This window comes from Zalophus californianus, chromosome 11, assembly GCF_009762305.2.
Source record: "Zalophus californianus isolate mZalCal1 chromosome 11, mZalCal1.pri.v2, whole genome shotgun sequence".
In the NCBI taxonomy this organism is placed as follows: Eukaryota; Metazoa; Chordata; class Mammalia; order Carnivora; family Otariidae; genus Zalophus; species Zalophus californianus.
The window spans coordinates 1,147,139-1,164,130 of record NC_045605.1 but is presented as its reverse complement, the minus strand read 5'-3'; the positions used below and the strand labels follow the sequence as shown (position 1 = coordinate 1,164,130).

The 16,992-nt window shown below is 44.1% G+C and overlaps 1 protein-coding gene across 1 annotated transcript; it reads left to right on the top strand.

Annotated features, from left to right (window-relative positions):
* The first annotated feature begins 2,674 nt into the window (after positions 1–2,674).
* Positions 2,675–10,669, top strand: LOC113914358 (stromelysin-1). Its single transcript, XM_027579515.2, has 10 exons — positions 2,675–2,892; positions 3,678–3,922; positions 4,016–4,164; positions 4,277–4,402; positions 5,919–6,083; positions 6,267–6,411; positions 7,262–7,395; positions 7,781–7,940; positions 8,947–9,050; positions 10,304–10,669. Exons 1-10 carry the CDS (start codon positions 2,791–2,793, stop codon positions 10,402–10,404), a joined length of 1,431 nt encoding a protein of 476 aa, XP_027435316.2. The 5' UTR covers positions 2,675–2,790; the 3' UTR covers positions 10,405–10,669.
* The last annotated feature ends 6,323 nt before the right edge of the window (positions 10,670–16,992 follow it).

The window sequence follows — 16,992 nt, the reverse complement described above, 5'->3', positions numbered from 1 at the left end:
GTGGCGAGCATCATTTATTATCTTGTCTGACCAGTCCTGGAGAAGCGCGATGAATGGAGAGACAAATGGGAGAAGTTATCAGAGAGGATGTGACTTGGACTGATGCCAGGTCTTGAGTCCAAGTTTGAATCAGATTGAATTTAAGTTTACTGCCACGCCTCTGAGCCCTGCAGGTCAGCTTTGTGCCTCCAGCCTTCTCTGACCTTTGGTGTGTTTAGCCGTACAACAAATATCATTCTGTGGAGCGGTCATTCTCGTTTCTGTGCTGGAAAAGCCCAAGTCTTTTTCTAGTGTTCACAGATCCCCTCTACATTTGGTGTATTTATTCTCATTCTCTTCCTTCTCTCTTCCACTCAGTTGCTCTGTAATCTACCTATTCTTCCTCACTAATGCTTTGCCTTTAAAAATTTAATCTACAAAATGCAAATCGACTCTCATGCATTGTCAGAAGACCCTTTGATGCTGCAATCTTTGAGTATTTTACAGACATAGGAATGAGGAATAGGAGTATACAAGCCTTCAATTTATTCTTTATTAGAGAGACTTAAGATGATCTCTTGAATCTTTTTCAAAGACAAGGAAACAAACAAAAACAAAAATTCAGTTAATAAAATATTTGGTAAATACGACCTGTGAGACCTGGGGATTTAGAAACATCTGCATGACTCATGAGGTTTTTTTGACTTTTCATTCATCTCTTTGACTTTTCCTGTGAGCCTTTCATTAATATGCAATTAATAATCTATTATTAATTCTTCAAGCAATATTAGGGTGCCTGCTTTATGCCGGGCACCATGCTCACTATTAGGAGCACAGAGAGAAATGAGAATTTACAGTGATGGAGGGAAGCATCACACTCCAGCTCAGCATGAACAATATGCAAGAAAGGCAGGTCCAAGGTGCCACTGAGAAACAAATAAAGAACTCTTCCTGAGGCTCGAGACTTCTGGAAAAGCCTCTGAAATCCTTTTAGGAGATGACCAGCTCTGCACAAGCAGACTTTCGCATTTATTTCGGGAGCAACAACATGGCCCTTTTTGCCAATCGTGTTTGAACATCTGGGAAAATAAACATGGTGTCTGTAAGGTTTCCCTCTAAACTTGAAATATGTTTTATCAGATATGATCCTAGAGAAAATTTACACAGGAAAAACCTTAATCCAGAAGGAATTGAGAGCGTGGTCCCTAGTAACTTCTGTCTCAGTCCATCAAGCCTTCCCCGAACTCACGTGTGGTACCGGCCCACCACCCCAGGCCACTTTAGCTACCGTGACATCAGTGTGGACAAGCATTTCCCCCTGATTTCAAGCAACGCAAGACCCAAATCCTTGCCCCTAAAGGAACAAAGTGTCTTTAGATAAAATCTAGTCTAACAGCAGATGCTCACACTTGATGCACAGCCCCTGCCAAGTGGCCTTCAGATAACTGGTCACCTCCAGGCACAGGGCTCTCACTGCATCTCTGACACATGTTGGATGAGATCTCTCCAGTGTTTATTCAGAACATACAAAAATACAGCAAAAGAAGGAAAATGCACAAGAAATGCAAAGGCAGGGAGCAAAACTTGCACTTATCAATGTTCATTTTTATTCATCATTTCACTGAGTTTATCACTCCCGAGTACTCTGCTCTTCATCAAACAAATAAGCAAGCAAAGAAAAAACAAAGTGTGGTGGCAAATCAAAAATGTGCACTTAGGGGCGCCTGGGGGGCTCAGTCGTTAAGCGTCTGCCTTTGGCTCAGGTCATGATCCCAGGGTCCTGGGTTCCAGCCCCGTGTCGGGCTCCCTGCTCGGCAGAAAGCCTGCTTCTCTCTCTGCCCCTCCCCCTGCTGTGTTCTCTCTCTCTCTCTCCCTCTTTCTCTCTCAAATAAATAAATAAAATCTTTAAAAACAAAGTTCAAAGTATCTAGGATTTTGAATTGAGGGAGGAGGGAAAGAGACTGAAAGAGAATGAGAAGAGCGTAGGCAACAATGACAGAGAATTTGGGTCCCATGCGCAATGTACTTCCTTTCGACTCACCTGTTCTTGCGTACGCTCCTCCCAGGTCTGTCACCTGCTCATGAATTGGGCACAGAACGAAGACCAATCAGAGGAGAAAGGATAAACCTCCTCCTTCACCATCTTTGTTCTGTCCTGCCTGTGAGCTTTCCCTCCTCAAAACCTAACAAATCCAACCAGAAACCAATAGCACATACTTCAAATCAAGGACTCAAACATGAAGTCGCCCTTCCAATTTTATTCTAGATATTATTTCTTCTGTTTTACAGAATCTAACAGTATAGACTTGAGCTATGTAAGCAGAGCTTTTCAATTACTTACATCTCATTATGTTTGATTTTAAGTTTTTCTTAAAATAAAACTGCATTTCAATGTTCTAACCAATTATGACTTTTTACCGAGTCAGCCTATTTCTCCTCTCAAACACACAAACATCAATGGTCTAGTAAATTCCAGGCACTTTTCTTTTTCCAGAATAAAAAAAAAATGCCCCAGTTTTCTTCTTACAAAGACAGGAAGCATTTCCTGGAGCTTAATCACTGTTATGATTTGCAAAATCGGAGAGGTTGAGAGAAATTAGTAAAGTAGGTTGTATCATCCTACTTCAGATTTGGAATTTTTGGACATAGTCCTGCTGCCATTTGGATGAAAGCAATCATGAGTCAAGCTGCGGGTGACCTAACCCATCACTGTTGCCCTATAAAAGTCAGGGCTCCAGAGAGTGGACCCAGGAGAAGGTAGGCAGAGAGCAAGGCACTACGACGACACAGAGCCAAGAAGAGCCCGTGGAAATGCAGAGCCTTCCAGCTCTGCTGCTGCTCTGTGTGGCTGTGTGCTCCACCTACCCAGCGGACCGAGCTGCGGAGGACGAGGACATCATGGAACTTGTTCAGGTAAGTGGTGGGTGCCTCCCTCCCGGATATCGGCAGAGCCCCGTGGGAAAACTGTCTCTGCTTTCCGTTTGTACAGCCCGTGGGATGCTCTGGGCTTTACTGTGTGGGAGAGGTTCAGGGACAGAGTTAGAGCGTGTGGGTTGAGGAGGGGTCTCCGTGTCCCACTGTGCAGCCTCCTCTCCTGCAGGTACGCACAAAGGCCAGAAATATTAGGTGTTTTCCTAAGATCATCACCACCTCGACCCACCTCAACGGCGGCAGCACTGGGCCGTGAGGCACACGAATAACAGGTGGAGAGTGTAATTAATTGTATCTCCTGTTGGGACTTCTGTAGGTATTTTAATCCAACATAAGTTTAGCTAGATATTTATATTGCTAGGGTCGGGTTTAGACGCGGGGATTTGTCCAACATTTTTCTTAAGCCAGGTCCCCGTGAGACGCATAAAGTAGAAAGTCGAGGGGGTTGAATAAAGGCTCCTGAAGTGCACGATTATGCTCAAAGAAGCCCATTTGCTCTGTGTTCCTCCTTTAAGTTCACTAGACAGTTATCTGGATTTTCTGCTTCATTTTCATTGCTTTGGGAGTAGACGAAGCTCCAGAGATTATTTGGCTACAAAGATAAAACAAACGAGGAAGAGTCTGTAACTGAAGAGTTGAGCCGAATATGACATTTATTTTGATTTCCACAAACCGGACGGCAGACAAATTAAGTCAACAGCTGCAATTTAGCATAAAAGGCTAAAAATCAAAGCATGACCTGAAAACTCTACTTATTATCCCATTAGCAATACCTGGAAAACTACTACAACCTTGCCAAAGATACGAAACCATTTGTTAGAAGACGGGAGGGTGGTCCTGTTGTTGAAAAAATCCGAGAAATGCAGAAGTTCCTCGGATTGGCGGTGACGGGGAAGCTGGACTCGGACACTCTGGAGATGATGCGCAAGCCCAGGTGTGGCGTTCCCGATGTTGGGGAGTTCACTACCTTCCCTGGCATCCCCAAGTGGAGGAAAACCCACCTTACTTACAGGTAATGGGGCCAAAGAGGTTTCCATGTACTATCGAGATTTTACAAGTGACTATCACAGGAGGAATAATGTCTTCTTCAATTTTTCTCTTAAAGGATTATGAATTATACACTGGATTTGCCGAGAGAGGCTGTTGATTCTGCCATTGAAAAAGCTCTGAATGTCTGGAAGGAGGTGACTCCACTTACTTTCTCCAGGACTGATGAAGGGGAGGCTGACATAAAGATCTCTTTTGCAGTTAGAGGTAAAAAAAACCGAACATGAAATGCATCCATTTATCTAGTTGCTGTTGGGGGGCAGTGTTCCAAAGAGATCCTGATTACCTATCTTTCCAATAAAAACATTTTCTCTGTTAGATCATGGAGACTTTAGCCCTTTTGATGGACCTGGAAACGTTTTGGGTCACGCCTACCCGCCCGGGCCCGGCATTTATGGAGATGCCCACTTTGACGATGATGAATTATGGACGAGTGATACTTCGGGTTAGTTACACATCTCTCAGAATGATGTTGGTGGGTGATTTTTTTAGATTTAGAAAATTCTTATTAGCTAAGAACCTTCAAGAAGGGGGGTGTTCCAGATTTCCCAAATGGCTCAAGAATTAGTAGAATGTATTTTTGTTTTAACCCTTTTTCAGATGTCTAAAAAGTTTACTCCGTCTTGGTAAGCATAATATGGGAATATCGTTAAGTATTTCTTTGATGACTACGGTTCTAGTGTGAGCTTGGGACCATCATTAAGAATATTCTCTCATTATACTGAATTGCAGATACCCAAGGGACAGTGCATTGCATTGACTCTGCATTAACCCGGGCCCTTGATATTGCTTGTATCCAGCTGAGGGAAATTTCTTCTTTACTCTCCAAAATGGAGATGAGAGTTCAATTTCAGAAACTGAGGTTCCTGTTTAGGTTTTCTTGGTAAATCAGCATTTTACTCTCTCTAGGTTAACAAGAGTTTCTATAGACTTGTTCCGAAGGAAAAGACTTGCCCCCAAATATAACTGTCCAAATTTTTTAGGTAGAAGAATATTTCTCAGTTCATAACTGTATACTTTGAGCACTGGCTTCCAAACTTTTCAAAAAATTGGCTAAAACAAATAATACTACTTCTGAAATTCATTTCGATTTATAATTGAAATGCAAACAGAATCTCTTTAGCGAGTATGAATGTGAAGTTAGTGCTGGATAAATTTCTTTGGTTTAACAACTTCTTCCTGTAATGTCTCTAATGAGGAGTTTACTAGGATCACAAGTTACACGAATAATGCTTGCAAAAGTAAACTTAGCATGTCAAACATAATTACCTGATGACTTCCAATTTTTTTTAATAATATGAATAAAGCTAGTGTTTGTGTCACCCAAATCTCTTTTGTGACAAATGGTAGGCATGATTAGGTTTGCTATCTTTTAGACCAGTCTTGCAAACCCTATGACAATTATCCTTACTAATATTTTCAGACCCAATATGTGCTCAGTAATAATCTTGAGGCAGAAAAATTATGCAGGCAATAGTCCAATGGAAAATAACAGTAGTATGGTTGTTTCAGGATTTCAGAACTGAGATGAATAAATTGTGATTCATTTAAATGAGACCATAACTGGTGAATGGTAATACGTTGAAACAGTGTTTTTAGCTTTTCATTGACAAATGAAGAGAAATATTTATGGATGTGCTAAACAAGTTGGTTCCATTCCAGAGCACAAGAAAAGGGAGCTGGTTCTCAAGAAGTAAATAGGATCCTGAGGCAGGAGAGGGGGAGTAGATGGATATAGCTGGATATTTTGCCTCAAAGATTGATTTCAAGAATAAGCCTTGAAAGACCCTTGGCTTTCCATTAAGTGTGTAATCGGTCCGTGGATGAGTTAACCACAAAACAAGGCAAAGAAAGCCCTGTGAGCCTCCAGGAAGAAAATCAATAGAATACACAGCTGACCCATGTGATGATGTACATGGATTTAAGGACCAAGTAACCGTTATTTATGATTTCTAAAATAGGAACCAACTTATTCCTGGTTGCTGCTCATGAACTTGGCCATTCCCTGGGTCTCTTTCACTCGGCCGACCCTCGCGCTCTGATGTACCCAGTCTACAACACACTCACAGACCTGGCCCGCTTCCGCCTTTCTCAAGATGATGTGGATGGCATCCAGTCCCTGTACGGTGAGCGATGTTGGAACAGTCAGGCATAGCTTTGCAGGGATGGTCTTCGGGAAAACTTTAAAATGCTGCACGAAGGGTTTGCAATTCCCCTCAAAGCACCCTGAGAGTGTTTGGAAAGCACATACATGGACGACAGCCTCACAGTTGTCCTTCTGTTTGCCTCCCCACATCTGTTCCCTTCAGGAGCTCCCCCCGTCTCCCCGGATGAGCCCATGGCACCCACGGAATCTGTGCCTTCAGGACCTGAGACCCCAGACGCGTGCGACCCCGCTTTGTCCTTCGACGCAATCAGCACTCTGAGGGGAGAAATCCTGTTCTTTAAAGACAGGTCAGACCAGAAGATTCCATTTCTCTCTCCCTTCTTTTGATGCACCATGCTTAGAAAGGAGAACAGAGAAACTTGATAGAGATTTTTAAATACTGAGAGCAAAAGCGTTTTCTCTGAACGTGAAATCACTGAGATCTCATGCTTCACCCTCCCCATTTTCCTAAAAGCACCAAGCTCGTTTTCAAAGACTTGATTCGATTCCTGTCCTCTCCTTGTTCCCAGTTGCTAGAAGCCACGCTTGCTTTTCCAAAGGCTCACGTCGAACTTCAGAATTAGGGTTTTATCTTTGTTTCCTTTAAAAATGACATCAGGAGAGCATTACACTTAATCAATTAACTTACTCACGGCTGGATAAATACACACATGATAACACATGCAAGCCGCACACATGGGAAGAAAGTGAAGAGCAAATCTCCCTCACCACACTGGCTCCCCACATCCATCCACCATTAAGGATGCATGGAGTGCTTCTGGAACCCTTCTGATAATGCTGACACACACACACACACACACACACACACACACACACACACACACACACATACACACACACACACCGGTCTATCTGCTTGAAAATGTAAACGATGTTATGATACCTACACTGGTTTGCATCAATTGTAGTCACCTTCTCTCTAGAAGTTGCTGCTCTGGAATTTTCTGGCAGGTCAGGTGCAGGCTTCCCAAGAAAAAGAAAAGACTTTTCCCCATTGGCAATACCCCGGATTTCTGCTTACCCTCGAGCCTAGCTGACGAGGGGCTGGGGGAGGACGGACGAGGCACCACAATGAGAAAAAATGCTAAAGGAGAAAGTCTGTTTCTCAATTTTCATTTCCTTTTCTATATATTTCAGACATTTTTGGCGCAAATCCTTCAGGACCCTTGAACCTGGATTTTTTTTGATCTCTTCGTTTTGGCCATCCCTTCCTTCAGGCTTGGATGCCGCCTATGAAGAGACTAGCAAGGACATTGTTTTCATTTTTAAAGGTAATTATTAAATAATAATTTCTTTAACTCGTTGAAATAAACCCCTTCACAGGAAAATTGAATTGGACTTTAATTTTCTCTACTCTGACAAATTGCGTCTCCTTCATTACTCTAAGGTAGTGAAGAAACAGCTGGGTCTGGTATTATTTTATTTATATTTTATAGATAATAAAAATGCACATCAGTATATAAATTGCTCCGAGTTGTAAATTCCCTCCTTGGATTTGTGTTCATTCATTCAATCCGAAAATTTTTGTTAAAAACCCACTTTGAGCTGGGGGTTAAATCTTTACTATGAAAATCAAAGGTGCTGACAAGTATTTCCGAAACCGAAAGGATTAACTGTCATAAATTCAATGTGACTCTGAGTTATTTTTCTTAACAGGAGACCAGTTCTGGGCCATCAGAGGAACTGAGGTACAAGCAGGTTATCCAAAAGGCATCCACACCCTGGGTTTTCCTGAAACTGTAGGGAAAATTGACGCGGCCATGTTCGATAAGGAAAAGAAGAAAACGTTCTTCTTCGTAGGGGACAAATACTGGCGGTAAGACGGGGTTGGGATGGCTTTGTACGGAGCCTTGTTGGGGAAATTATCTTATTCCTCTGAGGAAACCCTCAGGCCACTCTCAGCCAGCCTCCCCGCCCGTGCGGGGATGGGATTCCCTTGCCTTGGTGAGCCCAGCCGCATCTGCCTGGCTCCTGCCTGGGGCCTGTGAGCAGCAAGCTGGAGCCCCCCTGCAACCGCCCCCCCCCGCCTGGACGGCCTCTTCCTGCAACCCCTGGCCAACCCACTCATCCTTCAATCTTGCCTCAAGCGCCAGCACCCCGTGGAGCTTCCCTGCTGGACTCCAAACCCAGATGGGCTTGTCTTTTTTTGAAAGAAGCCTCAAGAATCCAGGCCACCATTTAGCATTCCTTTCCTGTTGACTCATCGACTCCTGGGGTGTTTGTCTCATCCTCCCAACTTTGCTATATGATTCTTCAGGGCTTCCCCTAACCTCATCCACTCGTTAGTGCTGCTTGTTTAAGAGACTGGTGAGCAATAGCGGTCCAGGTTTATGGCTAGAACCCAGGACTCACGGAGGCTGATGCCCAAGGTCCAGCCAACGAGTCCGAAACACTTTCCCTGTGGTTTCCTGGTCTCCACCATCCCTTTTCCTAGGAGGCTGCCATAGGAAATCCAGATGTGCAGGGTGGGGGGGACATACACGAGCCACGTATGGTAGAGAACTTGAAATTTGTATTTGAGATGAATGAGCCAGTTCATGTTTGTACCTTCATGCCTTTGTGATAGAAAGCTGATTAAGGTTCTCTCCATCCGGGCTTGAGAGTATGGTAACAGATCAGGATGTTGCCTCTTCTCCTGGCGGAGATACAGTTCTAAGAACTATCTTTGCAATTCCATTAAAATCACATATTTCTGTAGTGCTTGACATGCTTGACATTTATTTGCAGTACTTGGAAAGTTTACTAGGATTCCACATTAAACCCAGCATGACTTAAGAATTCTGGTAACATGGCCTCTGCTGCGTTTCTTTTACTGGATGCAGGTTTGATGAGAAGAGACAATCCATGGAGCCAGGCTTCCCCAAGCAGATAGCAGAAGACTTCCCAGGGGTTGACCCGAAGGTCGATGCTGCTTTTGAAGCGTTTGGTAAGAGGATACTTGTTTTGTTGGCAATGGGGCACTTGAAACATTCCACGGTATCAGAAGGACAATTGGATTAATCTGTAATGACAGGTTTTCTTCTTTTTTTGAGATTTATTTATTTACTTGAGAGAGAGAGAGAGAGAGAGAGAGAGAGAGAGAGAGAATGAGTGGGGGAGGGGCAGAGGGAGAGAAAGAATCTCCAGCAGACTCTCTGCTGAGCACAGAGCCCAATGCAGGGCTCGATCTCATGACCCTGAGATCACGACCTGAGACGAAACCAAGAGTTGGACACTTAAGTGACTGAGCCCCCCAGACGCCCCACGTAATGACAGATTTTCTCTAACCCGTTCCTTCCTCTCTCATTCCAAATTGCAACTTATCAATTCTGTACCAAGTCTATGACGACTTCCTATAAAACATTGATTTGAATCATAAAGACAAGCAACACACGTCTCTCTATTTTGTACATGCAGAAGACACCAAAGTGCTCAAGCGTCACTTCCTTACATCCAGACCTGTTACCTTTCAGGTTACCATGTGGGTATAAAAATCCACTCAAGTGGTGTGGCCAAGTTTCATACTGGCAGGCTTTCTCTTCCACTCCATCCTGTGGTGACTACTAATTCCCAGGGAGATGTCCCTGAGTAGTCAGTCGTTGCCCACACCAGTCAGTTGCAAATAACTGCTTCTTCTTGTGCCCAAAGTTTTAAAAATGTCGTATCTTTTTCCTGCTCGAGGAGAGATGGCTGGAGGCTGGTGACCTTTATTGGAAGGTAACCTGAGCACTAGGATGGCAGTGCCATAAAGGGCCCCCCTGGTGTTCTGGAAGGAGTTTCCATGCTTCTCTGGGGCCAGAAAGGACTCTCAGGAAAGGAAAGGGGAGGAGGACTGTTGGGAAAAAAAGAAAATAAAGAGCTCATAGTTTCCAAAGAAGCTGAGAACTTTGTCTGATCGGAAGCAGAATAACCTAGTAAGCGGAGCCTGGCTTTGCTGTCCTCAGCGAGGGACCTTGGCCCAGCGCGCATGGACCGGCCACCTGCTCCTCTGTGGAATGGAGTTGGATACACTTCCTTCGTAGGACTGTTGCAGAAAGAAATGAAAAAACAATCCGATAGAACGTTTAGCAGAGTCCCTGCACTTAGGAAAACCCTATAAACCCTTTGTAATTTTAATTACCTACTATTCTGAGTTTCGTATGTTGCCAAACAGATTTATCTGAAAAAATATCTCATGGTTTCCCTTGTCCATATTTCCAGGGTTTTACTATTTCTTCAGTGGATCTTCACAGCTGGAGTTTGACCCAAATGCAAGGCAAGTGACACATGCTTTGAAAAGCCGCAGCTGGTTGAATTGCTGAGACCCCGAGAAGCGCCCCACGGCACCGGCAATGGCACTCGTCGTCCTTCCCCTCAGTCTCTGAACAGAGGTGCTCATTTTCTCCTGCGTGTGCAGGGACGACAGCGCGAGCGACCTCCGCGTCTTGCCGGTGGCCTCACACATTACCTGACATTGAGCGGGGACTTTGTCACACGGGGGCGCTTCCACAGGAGAAGGGAGAGTGCTCCTGTGCAAGACCAGCAACTGTATATAGACTATTTACTTGTTATTTAATAAAGAGAATCGGTCCGTTATATTATCGGCTTGTTTGTTTCAAGAACAAGTTGTCCCCACAGCCTTGGGTGCAGTGTGGACCAGACAGGAGGCAGCCTGAGATCCTGGGCCCGTGGTGTTAGGATTCGGGTCTCCACGGCGGCCGCCTCACAGTGGGCTGGTCCAAGACCGAAGAGAATGTATCGCGGGCCCTCCGTGAGTGCCCTACCAACAGGTGTCCCTATTTCCACCACCCAGACATCTTATGTGTTCCTGATACGCCCTTGGAGAAAGACCTAGGAAAGCCGTCACCTTGCAGGGCAGGCTCTAGAAAAAACTGTGAAGCAGAATCTTAGGATTATCGCAGATCACCTAGTTCACACGCTTTCTTTTTCAGTGGAGAAAATCAAACCTGATCTTCATCTTTTCCTTCTACTTACACGTTCCCTTCCGCCCGCTCTAGCAAGCAGATTTCCTCACGTCCACTGCACACACGAAAGTATCCTCTGGTACTCATTTCCTATTCGTCCATGCTCAAAGTCCATGCTGGGTTGTAGGCATAGGAACCTGCGTAAATGGACACAGCCCCTGCCTTCATCAAGATTATAGTCCTGCAAGAAAGAATATATGCAAATAACCACACATAGACATGCAACTGTAAATTTAATGAGTCATAAGGGAAAGCCACTGATGTCCTCGATAGAATAAGAGGAGGATCTACGCTGCCCTGGGTCATGTTAGAACTTCTGGGGGAGTGGCACTGGAGGAGGTTTTGAGGGGAGGTGTGGGAACCGGGTGAGGGGATCACGGCTCGGGCGAAAGCGGTCACACTGCAGAGTCAGACGAGAACACGAAAGACAGCAGGGCTCCATGGGGGTGGAAGAAAGAGGGAAGAGGTCATGTCATTCCCAGACAGCTCTTCCTAGAGCAGAAGGACAAATGTCCCAAACGGTGGGAGCATTTGCTGGGTTGGGGGATGGCTTGGAGACACATAGCTTTGTGAGGAAACAGTGAGAATGGGGAATAATGGCTTAGGTTTGCCAAGTTTTGAAATGTCTATGAGATACCCAAGTAGGCTGTGAGTAAGTGAGTCTAAACTCAAAAGAGGGGACACAGTAACTATGGGGGTGATGGGTGTTGGCCACACTTACTGTGGGGACCGTCCTGCAACATGGACATACACGGAGTCTTCTCATGCACCTCAAACAATTCAGTGTTGTCTGTCAATCATATCAATTATTTTTAAAAAAGAGAGGAGATACAAATATATGGGTTGTCAGCATTTAGGTCGTCCTTAAAACCATGAGTATGAAAGAGACCATATGGGAGATTGCAATAAGTAAATTGGCAGTATTTTGGTAGGAATTGAGCATTTCTTTATTTTAAAAATTACCTGCATTTATTTGGATTATTTTTTTCAAGGGTACTAGGTGGCCACAGGGTAATTCCAAGAGTCAGAAACATGGTGAAAAGTTAATTTCCTCACACCTGTGCCCACCAGTTAGTGTCTTTTCTCAGAGGCTGGTTGGACACCCCCTGCCCTCATCAAGCTTGTAGTCCAGCAAGAGAGAATGTATGCAGATAAGCACACACATGCGTGCGACCCTCAGAGCTGTTTCGTACACAGGCAAGCATTAACACCCTCTTTTAAAGTTAGACTGGCAGCAAGCAAATTCACACTGCTGTGTTCTTTGCTCTTTTCACTTAATACACCTTGGCAACCACTCCTCCTTAGTACAGGCTTCTCTTCTTTGTTAGCCGCCTTCTATGAAATAAACACATAATTTATTCCGTCCCCTATTGGTGATGAAACCCATGCTTAAATAAATGCATACATCAAAGAAATGAAATTTAAAAATAAAAATCATCAAAAATAAATAAAATACATATAATTGAAATAGATATAAATACTACATATGGAAAATAATAATTTAATGATATATTAAGAATACATTTGAAAAAATATAATGTATTTGAAATTAAAATAATTAAAAATACATCAAAATTATGTGCATTAGATTATTTTTAGTATGCAACATGTCAGTAGGTTATTTTCAATATTTTACTATCATTCCTGTACTTGTACTTGTGTATCTGATGGAAAGTCAGCCTTCGAAGACTGAGCAGAGATGGGAGAGCAGGAAAGCTCTCTGTTGGATTCTCCATCATGCAGGCCATTCGATGTTGTTTAGAACAATAGTACTGGTGGAGAGATGAAGCTGAATTCTGACTAAAGTGGGTAGAAATATTGATAAGTTGGGATGCTTTTGGTTACAGGTAGCAATAACTGCCAACTGGCTTAAAAATAAAAGAGTTTATCAAAAAGACAAAAGGAAAGTGTTGGAGGGGTGCCCAGGTGGCTCAATCAGTTAAGCTTTGGTCTCTGGATTTCAACTCATCGTGTTCTCAGGGTTGTGGGATCCAGCCCCACATCAGGCTCCCCACTGAATGAGGAGTCTGCTTGAGATCCTCTCTCTCTCTCTGCCCCTGCTGCTCGTGTGCATGATCTCTCTCATTCTCAAAAAAAAGGAAAGGAAAAAGAAAAAGAAACAACAGATGTTGGTGAGGATGCAGAGAAAGGGGAACCCTCGTGCGCTGTTGGTGGGAATGCAAGCTGGTGCAACCACTCTGGAAAACTGTATGGAGGTTCCTCAAAAAGTTGAAAATAGAGCCACCCTCTGACCCAGCAATTGCACTTCTGGGTATATAACCAAAGGAATGAAATAAAAAAAGAGATATCAGCATTCTCACGTTCACTGCAGCATGATTCACAACAGCCAACGTATAGACACAACCTCAGTGTCCTCCAGCGGATGAATGGATAAAGAAAACACGGTGCGTATACACAATGGAATATGATTAAACCTTAAAGAAAAAGAAAAGGAAACTCTACCATTTGCAACAATATGGATGAAACTTGAGGGTATTATACTAAATAAGATAAGCCAGACAGAGAAGCACAAATACCGCATGCTCTTAGTTACACATGAAATCGAAAAAAATGTCAAACTCCTAAAAGCAGAGGGTACAAGGGCGGTTGCCAGGACTAAGGGCCTGGAGGAAACAGGGAGATGTTGGAATGGGAGATAGGAAATTTTGGTTATGTGAGACGAGTAAGTTTTGGAGAGAGAATGCCCAGCACGGTGACCACAGTCACTAATTCCGTATGGTGGACTTGAAATTTGCCGGCGGTGGATCTTAAATGCTCTCGCCATTCACACCCGCGAGAAAAGGTAACTCTGCGCTGTGGTGGGTGTGCTGAGCAGCCTGACCGTCGGCATCATTTCACAATGTGTACCAATATCAAAACACCATGCTGGACACCTTAAAAACATACAATGTTTATTGGTCAATAATACCTCAATAAAGCTGGAAAAGATTTTAAAAAGCAAAGCCTTGAAAATAAGAGTAAAGGAGTTTGCTGATCCACATCACGCAAAAGCGCAGCAGCGGCGCAGGTCTCTGTCGGTGTCACCGTGGCTGTGGCCCGGCCCCGCCTGCGTGCCAGCCATGCCCAGCACCCCCCACGGCCGCCCCGGCATCGTGCCCACACGGGGCACCGCCCGGCCGCAGACCGCCCTGTGAGCCGCCCGTCTGGATCTTTCGTAACAGTGGGGTCATCCTGGAAGGGTGGCCGAGGCAACGGGGAGTCATGTCACCAGCCGAGTTGCTGCTACACAGCGCGGGGCGGGGGGGGGGGGGGGGGGCAGATGCTGAGGCAGAAATCTCTGTCCGTCCACCGCAAAGAGGCTGGGACAGGTGGCAAAGGGGAAGTGACCGGTGCAGATAGTTCTTAGGAGGTGTTGGGCTGGGCATGAAGGGAGCAATACGCGCGTTCCTTGTACTGGCCCCCCTGATTCACGGTCCTTGTGCGTGTCTTCGCTTGTCTGGGGAAAGGCACGGGACAGCTGTGCAAGGCTTGAATACCTGGTTTTCGCCAGGCACGGCACAAGGGGCTTGAGGTCCAGTGTTCGTATCATCCTCATGAGTACCGTTGGGTCGGCGGCTTGTTTCCACCGTGCAGAAATAGGAGTTTAGAGTGACTCAGGGACCCCGCCATGGTCACATTGTAGGTAGCAGAGTCAGGCCCTAATTTCATTCTTTCCTGGTTCCAAAGACCGTGTTCTTATTTCGTCTAGAGTAACAGGCAATAAGGCAGCCTGAATGGCCTTATCTCACTTAGTTTTGACTCCGATCTGAACTAGATGTTGTGCTGTATCATACTGCATGACCACAAAGAGAGGAAGTTGATTCTTCCTCAGTTCTGCAATTTAAAATTCCCACAGCCCAAAGGCCAACGTTCTTGTATCTGTGTCTGACACCTGGCCTCTGCCCCAATTCCCCTGCGCTGTCCTCAATTATAATGGACAATGGCGGACCTCCCACCTGCCAAGGCTCCCCTCTGTCCTTTCCCCCAAGCAATCTTGTTCCAGAAGGACTGGTGTGTGGTGTGTGTGTGTGTGTGTGTGTGTGTGTGTGTGTGTGTGTGTGTGTGCTGACAAGCCAGCCACCCATGTTTCTTAACACCAAGTAGAGGCCAAGCGCCAGGGGCCAGACTTATAGTCCATGTTAGGACAAGTCCAGCCCTAACGGTGACGTGATGCTGAATCCCAGGATGATGTTCAAGAACTGGCTTGATTTCTCTTGCCTGGGAAATGTAGAGCACATCTGCATTACAGGAAGTGACACTAGATCGGGGGCGGGGGGGGTGAATGAAAGCAAAACTGGGAATCAGATGGGAACTTGGCAAGAAACCAACAGAATGGTGGGTTTAACACTGATGAGAAAATAAAGAATAAAAATGGTACAGAATCTCACCCTCTCTACAGATGGGTTACTCTCTCAGAAGCCCATCGCCAAATATCACACCAAGATGTGAGCCCACTGTGAGGAGAAACAGTGGGAAGGACACACTGAATTTACTCAAATGCAGCGGGAATAATTTGTGCAAGCAATTTTCTGTAAAATGGAAGACATTGTCAGGACCTATTAATTCATGTAGAATTAATTCAATTCTTGGGTTTATTATATTAATAAGAGTTAAGTGCTTAGAAATACTCTGATTTTAAGTCTGCACAAATAGATTTGGATTGTTTGGAAGAATTAGCTATTTTAAAATCATGATTGTAATTTGAAGTGTTGATGAAAGTATTTATGAATGCAAATAGTATTAAATGTTTAAGGATATTTCAAAATTTTAACCATACAAATCCATTAAATATTAGTCAAAGAGCTAATGAAAGTGAATATAATCATTTTATACACATTTCCTAGGTTAATAAACAGAATAGCAAGATTAGAAAGTTGAATTTAAAATCTTAAGAAACCTTAAGATTTAGGTTTTTTTATGAATTGAATATTAATTATAATACAAGTAAAATTGTACTAATAGGGATGCAAAAAAATGAAGCTGCCCTCAGACATTAAGAAATCCAACTGAAGGGCTGACATTTTAATGCAGAAAGGAAGCAAATAGTTTACATATATTATTTCTTTTAATTCTCATTAACGAGGTAGATATTATTAAACCAATTTTACAAATAGGGTTGCTGCCACTCAGAAGGACTGAGCCATATCCTCAAGGTCATGCAGATGGTAAGTGACAGAGTCAGGGGTCGAATCCATTTGCCTGACCCCAGGCTTATGTTTGATCCTCTCTGCTGCCCCTTACTCTGAGTGTTGACATGAATTGATCTACCAATGTGATTAATGGCAAGAGGCAGGGAGCAAAGCAAAGACGGACAGAGGAAATAGGGCAGGTGTTGAAAAAGAGAGGAAGGGCTGGTGCTTTGTAGCAGGTTGGTTGGCCTGCCCCATGAGGGGTTGCAGGATACAGACATGCAAAAGTCAGTCTCGTAACTTGAGAAGTTCCTGTAAGTGCTGCTATTTTTCCATTTAGATAAGGAATGTGAAGCATGTAATAGAGTATTTCATGTGCATCTAAGTGAATAGGCATAAGGTCTGCTATTAATAAAGTAGTCATATCATAATTCAAGAAAATCTGATGATTTGTCATTAAGAAATCACCGCAAACCCCGACACTACAGAAGGGGTACGGTGACTCGTAAAGGCACTGTGCGTTGCCCCCTCCTGAGGGGCTGAGATGAGATGCAACCCATGAGGCCACAAGTAGATTCCTGAAGGCAGGAAAATATTTTATAGACCCGTCACAGAACCACAAATACATATCCCTGGTAAGTTCTACATCTGAAAGTGACAATGTAGTCCTTAAATTTTTCCGTATGTTAACTTGCTTAGAATTTCTTTCCCCACAAACCCCTAATATGTCACCATTCAACTCTGAAGTAGGCGTGTCTTTTTGTCAATGTTCTCAGCCCACAGTAGTCTTGTGATT

Bases quoted from the DNA above. Each gene is read 5' to 3' on its own strand.
- LOC113914358 (XM_027579515.2), top strand. From the start codon at position 2,791: ATGCAGAGCCTTCCAGCTCTGCTGCTGCTCTGTGTGGCTGTGTGCTCC. The intron at 4,165-4,276 runs GTAAAAAAAACC...TTTCTCTGTTAG, and splicing joins GATCTCTTTTGCAGTTAGAG to ATCATGGAGACTTTAGCCCT. The intron at 7,941-8,946 runs GTAAGACGGGGT...TACTGGATGCAG, and splicing joins GTAGGGGACAAATACTGGCG to GTTTGATGAGAAGAGACAAT.